Source organism: Palaemon carinicauda, chromosome 9 (genome assembly GCF_036898095.1).
Source record: "Palaemon carinicauda isolate YSFRI2023 chromosome 9, ASM3689809v2, whole genome shotgun sequence".
Taxonomy (NCBI): Eukaryota; Metazoa; Arthropoda; class Malacostraca; order Decapoda; family Palaemonidae; genus Palaemon; species Palaemon carinicauda.
The window spans coordinates 52,113,994-52,121,493 of record NC_090733.1 but is presented as its reverse complement, the minus strand read 5'-3'; the positions used below and the strand labels follow the sequence as shown (position 1 = coordinate 52,121,493).

General features: G+C 32.7%; 1 protein-coding gene across 1 annotated transcript in view; it reads left to right on the top strand.

Annotated features, from left to right (window-relative positions):
* The window catches only part of LOC137646971 (ADAMTS-like protein 5), a 294,467-nt gene that overhangs the window by 285,609 nt on the left and 1,358 nt on the right, over positions 1–7,500 (top strand). Inside the window, 9 exon segments of the mRNA XM_068380040.1 lie at positions 804–969; positions 2,940–3,023; positions 5,189–5,349; positions 5,732–5,905; positions 5,907–6,138; positions 6,141–6,216; positions 6,218–6,260; positions 6,262–6,301; positions 7,404–7,500. The exon segment at positions 7,404–7,500 is cut by the window's right edge and continues 1,358 nt beyond it. Of these exon segments, the coding sequence (XP_068236141.1) occupies positions 804–969; positions 2,940–3,023; positions 5,189–5,349; positions 5,732–5,905; positions 5,907–6,138; positions 6,141–6,216; positions 6,218–6,260; positions 6,262–6,301; positions 7,404–7,500 (1,073 nt within the window).

Here is a 7,500-nt window from a genome sequence, read left to right as displayed (position 1 = left end):
TCATACTATTTCTTTTTCCTTATTCCTACTTTTTTTGATCTCCCAGCAAAATAATTAAGTCTCATTTTCATTATGGTTACTGTTATCACTATACAGGAGTAATTAATTCCGAGTGTAAGCATATTCATACCAGAAAGCGCAGAGTGGTTATCGTCTACTTCCTCTTGACAATAAATGTATGCAATGAAAAAGTAATGAAGATACAACATATTATGATGTTTTTTTTTTTTTTTTTTTTTTTTTTTTTTTTTTTTTTAATGTCTTTCAATTTTAATGAAATTGAACTTAAAGATTGAAAAATCTCTTTTGACGCTTCCTTTAAAGAATCTTAAAGAATCTTTTCTAGCGATCTGTTTATTTTTTCGTTTTTTTTCATTTGAGCTAACGCAATGTTTCTGAAATATTTGTTTGCTAGACCTTCTGCAGAATCATTTTCCATGAGACAACATGTAAAGAAAAAAGTAAATCAGTATAAGAGAGCCTTGTTTTCAATTGTATTTTCCTATTGAGAAGTGATAAAAGTTGTTAAAGATATAAGATTTTTATTCACTACAAACTCTCCCTCTTTAATGCATACTACAGCATATGAATAACGTGAAAACTTTAGCGAGCACAACGAGAAAACAAGAAACTCATAAGGACTGTTTTCTTAATGATATATGAATATTTTATTTTCTCTGTTAACGATGGTCCATACAATAGAACATTATGAACCGACATCCTAAGAAAACATATACCATTTACACATTCACCGTAATCATATCTGTTGATATAATCAAGATTTTTTTTTCCCTATATGACAGCGTCTGTCATGTGACGGCCGTTTGGGCGGTACCGCAAAGGAAGACATGTGTCGTGTATGTGGCGGTCATAACGAGACTTGTACAAGACACGTCGGCGTCTTCCATACAGATTTACCTGCAGCAGACCAGCCCTCAACTGGCATCAAAACAAGAAACCTCTCTCCTCGTAAGTGTCCTTCTGATCGCATGAGTTTTGTTAATAATAGTAAATAATATACGGGTGGTAGCAAGAGCGGTAGTGTCAGTGGTCAGACTTTCGTCATTGCAATATTATGTAGTTGTCAAAGGTCGAATTGGACTAATATAATACAGAAGGTTTGAAGAAACATAGAAAAAAAAAAAAAGATTTCTTTTAGGAAGGCTTTGAAAAATTCACGGGGGCATTTTTGGAACACCTTAGGACATCAAAATATTAGATATCCTCTAATGTAATTGTCGATTAGAAATTCACATGGATATTTGAGTGAGAATTATATATATATATATATATATATATATATATATATATATATATATATATATATATATATATATATATATATATATATATGTATATGTATATATGTATATATATATATGCATATATATAAATATATATATATATATATATATATATATATATATATATATATATATAATATATATATATATATATATATATATATATATATATATATATATATATATATATACATATATATATATATGTGTGTGTGTGTGTGTATATATGTATATATATTCTTAACTCATCAATCCGTCGTCTTCCTTTATTTCCCCTATTTCTTTTATAATCTCTAGGGACCCATTCTCTAATTCTTATTGTCCATCCGTTACCTGTCATTCTCCAGCTCAAGTAAAATAATAGAAAATCTCTAGATGCTCCTCCATATCCCTCATTTGCTGTCTCTCTGGATATTCACTGAACAATGTCTTAGTTTTACTCATTCATTTTCACTCTTACATTTCTGCTTCCTCTATCCAATTCTTCTATCATCTTTTATAATTTCTCCCATGATTTAACTAGAGAGAATTATCTCATCTAAAAATCTTACACTGATATGGTATTCCCAATCTAATTTATTTAAAACTTCTTTAGTGCATACTGTGAATAATTTAGGAGAGATGTGGTCTCCCTGTCTAACTCCTTTTTCAATCGGAATTTTTTTTCTCACCATCTTAATGTAGTTTTAGGATTGCTGTTCTTCCCCTATTTTCATATCTTCAAGTATCCTAACATAAGATTCCTCTATTCCTTGTCTTTGAAGGGCTTTCATTACTGCTGAAGATTTAACAGAACCAAGAGCTAATGATTTTTTTATTACATGGGTATGTTAAGATGTTGAATATCCGCTGTTAAAAAAGTCTGCCTGCTCTCTTGGTCGATTAATGTCTAACTACCTTTCTATTCGGCCTAATATGATCTTTGTAAAAATTTTATATGCGGCATTACCTTGATGACTGAAAGTTCTTATTTTATAGTAAAAGAAAATTCAGGGTTATCACTCTCTCTCTCTCTCTCTCTCTCTCTCTCTCTCTCTCCTTCTCTCTCTCTCTCTCTCTCTCTCTCTCTCTCTCTCTCTCTTAATCCTCATATTGCCGTGGTAACAAGCTCATCAGAGTTCAAAACTCAATGTCGAGGCGGTCTAGGTAGGACAATATGTAATCTCTTCCAAGAATTCCCGGATTTATCTGTTAATCTGAGCAGGGAAATAGTTACCAAATATTTCATCTCATGACACTGAAAAGAAGTCTACAGGTATCAGCGTCTAGGATTCAGTGAAAATGTATAGCAAGACACGTGTGCTTTGACTACAACGACAATTTCTCTCTCTCTCTCTCTCTCTCTCTCTCTCTCTCTCTCTCTCTCTCTCTCTCTCTCTCTCTCTCTCTCTCTCTCTCTCTCTCTTTTTCATTCTGGTGTGAGTGTCTGTCTCTGTCAGCTCACATCTATACCTACTATCAAAACAGGAGGGCCTCGATGAGGTAAATCTTATCAATCGAGGGTGAAATCGTTCAAAAGATTTTTAAAGATATCCATTGTGACTCACTCTAAGTATAACATGACCTAATAAAGAAGGTATCCTATAAAATAACTAGTTTCTCCTATAGTTAAATTGGATTCTTTCTCCACAACAGGTAGATATGGCTACTACGATGTTTCGAGAATTCCTCGGGGTGCCACAAATGTTAAAGTTACAGATAACTCTGCCAACTTCTTGGGTAAGTATTAGTTTCCATTAGTAAAATTAGAAAATAAAACAAGTAAGTGATTTTATAAATAAAACTTGAAAATAAAACAAGTAACAGTTTTCATCAATGAGGCTTGAAAATAACGTAAATAACAATTCTCATTAGTAAAATGAGAAAGTAAAGTAAGTAACAGTTTTCGTTGAAAAAGCTTGTAAATGAAGTAAGTAATAGTTTCATCAGTGAAACTTGGAAATAAAGTAAATGTTTTCATCAGTAAAATTTGAAATTAAAATAAGTAACACTTTTTTTAGTAAAACTTCGAAATAAAGTGAAAAGTAGTTTTCAGTAAAGCATGAAAATAAAGTATCTAACTTTTTATAAGTAAAACTTGAAAGTAAAGTAAAGAACAGTTTTTAGTGAAGCTTAGAAATAGCGTATTTAAGTTTTCATTAGTAAAACTTGAAAACAAAGTAGGTAATAGTTTTCATTAGTAATCCGTATAAATGAAGTAGGGGATATTTTTCATTAGTATAATTTGATAATAAATTAACAGTTCTCTGTAAAGCTTTAATGTAAAGTTAGTAGCAGTTAAAGTAAATAACAGTTTTCATAGATTGAATTTAGAAATAACGTAATTAACAGCTTTATTTAAAAAAACACTTGAAAATAAAGTAAGTAACAATTTTCATAAGTTAAATTTGGAAATAAATTAAGTAACAGTTTTCATGATTAAAGCTTAGAAATAATGAAAGTGACAGTTTTCCATAAGTTAAATTTGGAAATAAAGTAACAGTTTTCATTACTAAGCTTCAAAGTTAAGAATAAAGTAAGTAACAGTTTTCATTAGTAAAGCTTAGAAATAAAGAAAGTAACAGTTTTCCATAAGTTAAATTTGGAAATAGAGTAACAGTTTTCATTACAAAGCTTCAAAGTTAAATTGGAAACAGAATTAGTAAAACAGGAAAATAAAGTAAGTAACAATTTTCATGAGTTAAATTTGGAAATAAGTTAAGTAACAGTTTTCATAAGGTAAATTTGGAAATGAAGTAACAGTTTTCATAAGTTAAATTTAGAAATAAAGTAAGTAACAGTTTTCATTACTAAAGCTTGAAAATAAAGTTGAAAACAACATTAGTAAAACATAAAAATAAAGTAACAGTTTTCATTAGTAAATCTTGGAAATTAAGTAACAGTTTTTCATAGGTGGAATTTGGAAATAAAGTAAGAAACAGTTTTCATTAGAAAAAAATGAAAATGACGTAAGTAACAGTTTTCATAAGTCAAATTGGGAAATAGAGTAAGTTGCAGTTATCATTCATAAAACTTGGAATTAATGTTTATATTGCAAATATATGTTTTACAAAAATAAAAAGGATTTTAAATTTCCAGAACATTTGCTTTGACATTCTATATTTTGGATAGGTGTAGAAAAATAACACCCATTAATGTCTATTAAAAGAAATGTATTTCCCAATAACACCTCTCTCTCTCTCTCTCTCTCTCTCTCTCTCTCTCTCTCTCTCTCTCTCTCTCTCTCTCTCTCTCTCTTTTCAGTGACTGTATGAGCGTGTGTATGCCCAGTGATATAAAATGGCCAATCGTCTTAATAACTGTCCGAGAAAGTAGTAATTTCTGTGAATTGCAATGCAATATTTACCAAGTCAAAGAACCGTCTACAAACTTTTTATTTCCCCAATCGCACGTACAAATTGTGTTCACTTTCATTAAATTCTTATGAACTGGAGCAAATTTTGGTAGGAGTAGACCCTCATTTAAAACGAATTACCTTTTTCCTGCCAACCAAGGTTATGTTCTAAGTTTAGTCTTTCTCTTTTTCTGTCTATTTTTGTTGATATATTCGAGTATACAATCGGAGTAAACTAAGGAATGTATTTTCTTCTCCGTAGCCTAGATTTTGTTCGAGCGAAGAATAGATGAAGATTCCAGGTGGCAGCTGTAACAGGGACTATCTTTTCTTCCCTCAATGCTGTTATGTGCGTGTAAAAAGAGAACAACTAAGTGTTATTGTAATACTCATACTGAACGTGAATTTGTTCATAAGAGCAAGTCTTCTCTCTCTCTCTCTCTCTCTCTCTCTCTTCTCTCTCTCTCTCTCTCTCTCTCTCTGCGTTCGATTGAATAAAAATAATCCTTCCTTTTTAACGATGGCTTAATACCTTCCTTATTTTCTATAGCTCTAAAGGCAGGTAACAAGTTTATGCTGAATGGCGACTGGCTAATAGATTGGCCCGGAGAAGTGGATGCTGGAGGTGTGTCCTTTAGCTACCAAAGGGCAGAGGATGACTCGGAGAGCTTGACCACTCTAGGACCTACAACTGAGGATCTCACTCTTATGGTTAGGCATTTTTCATATCTTTTTGAATGCTAATAGAAATAACACATGTTTATAGGAGTATTTTAGGTACTACATTATAAGGAAAGGTCTGGTCAACTAAGGAAAATTTACTTAGTGTAGAATTGATTTTCCTATTTGGTATAACCCCCCAAATTTAAATTATTCTATTTGCAATTTTAGTTACTATGATAATTGCATTAACTATATTAAAAACTAAAAACATTACTATTCGTGCAGCTTAAACCTATGCTGCATATCATTAAATAAAAGAAACAACCACTGATTTAGTAGCTTATTTCTTATAATTAGATTAACATTAAACAGACACTTATCTCGGATAGAACGTCCTTAATTACTACTACTTTTTCTTCAATCTTGACAGGTCCTGCTGAGGGAACACAACCCTGGAATTCATTACGAATACTGGACCCCCAACAGTGGCGATGGCGGTGGCCCAGATCTACCTCCCATTATTGTACCTATATCAGGCAACGCCACTTCCGAACCTACAGATACCACTACTACGACAACCACGAGCACGACTGCCATTTCCACGGACTATCCCTTCGACCACAACGACTCGATCCACTACTACCACCACAACCACCCCTCGTCCCGCGATCTTAACACGAATCAACGTTACTCGATATCATCGACCGTTTCAGGAGAGACCACTCTTCACAGATAACAGCCAAACAGATGTCCTTCCTCCTCGAAGTCGTATCGACAATGACACACACAAGACATGGTCCTCTTTGAAGCCTAGAAAGAAACCCAAGAAGGTGCCCAGTATGGAGAAGATTCTAAAAACGGCAAGAGACGGAAGAACAAGAAAGAAAAGGGTCGACGGGGAAAGAAGAAGAAGCAACCCCCAACCGGATATTCCCGCATCTTGCGGCCCCTGTGAGAGGTTTTAACGGAGCCAAACAAATGTTCTGCACAAGTGACTTTGGTGAGTGGTCAAATGTGTGCGTGTGGTCTTTTTTATGTGTGTACGGAATATGCTATCATATGTACGATATTTTTTTGCCTGGAAAGAACATGTTGAATAAAATGTCCAAATTTATTGGCATCCATCATTAGCAGCCGTTGCTAGTCCACTGTAGAACTAAGGCATAAGACTTGTCCTTCATTTCCGCCTGGTATGGTCTTTTTATGTCAGTCTACACCATAAAATTTTTGAGCTCGTCAGTCCACCGTCTTCTTTTCCTTCCCCTTGCTTCGTTTGCAATCTATAGGGACCCATTCTGTAATACGTCTTGTTCATTTATTATCTGTCATTCTCATTAGATGTCCTCTCTATGTCCATTACTTTTTCCAACACGTTTTTAGAATATCCTCTACTTTGAATGGCTCCGTATCCATGTTGGTCTTTTCCTGTCTGTTAGTGTTATTCCCATCATTAGACTTTTGATAACTTTGTGAGTTGTAACTAGCTCATGTTCTATGACTTTAGTTAGGCTCCACGTTTCTGATTCATTAGTTAATACTGGTAAGACCGCTTAATTAAATACTTTCCCTTTAGAAAAAATTGTATTTTACTTTTCATATTCTCATTTCGTCATCTACCAAATTGTGAATATTTCCCCTTCCCTTATTCTATTATATATTTTTATGAATATTTACAACAAGTTTGGATTATTGTAATAATTACTTTACATATTTATGAATAATCAATATAGGTTGCAGCATTGCATGTGAATAGTCCTATTCAAATGTTTACCAACTGAAGTTTATTGAAGTAAAATATCACTACTTTGAAGTTTTTTCTAATGAATGCTGAATTATATGAAATAAAAGTTGATCTTCAAACTATTTTCTGTATATTTCGAATGGAAACGTTTGTTGTAATAAATCTTGAGAATTAGTCTGATTGCTTTACTATGTAAGTGACCAATGAAGCCATTATAAACCATTTTCCTATACTGAACATGTAAAGGTACTCTTATGAAATGATGAAAATCTAAAAAATATTCAAATCATTCCTATATATGGATTTGATTGATTCATTAATACTTTTAAAATACATTATTTATTTATTTTTTTTCCATTAGTTTCTAGGGTGGAGGTTATCAACAGTGAAGCCGTCGGAGGTGAACGCCGCTATGAAGTCTTGGTTCATCAGTCCTACAAGAACACAGTTCCTTTACT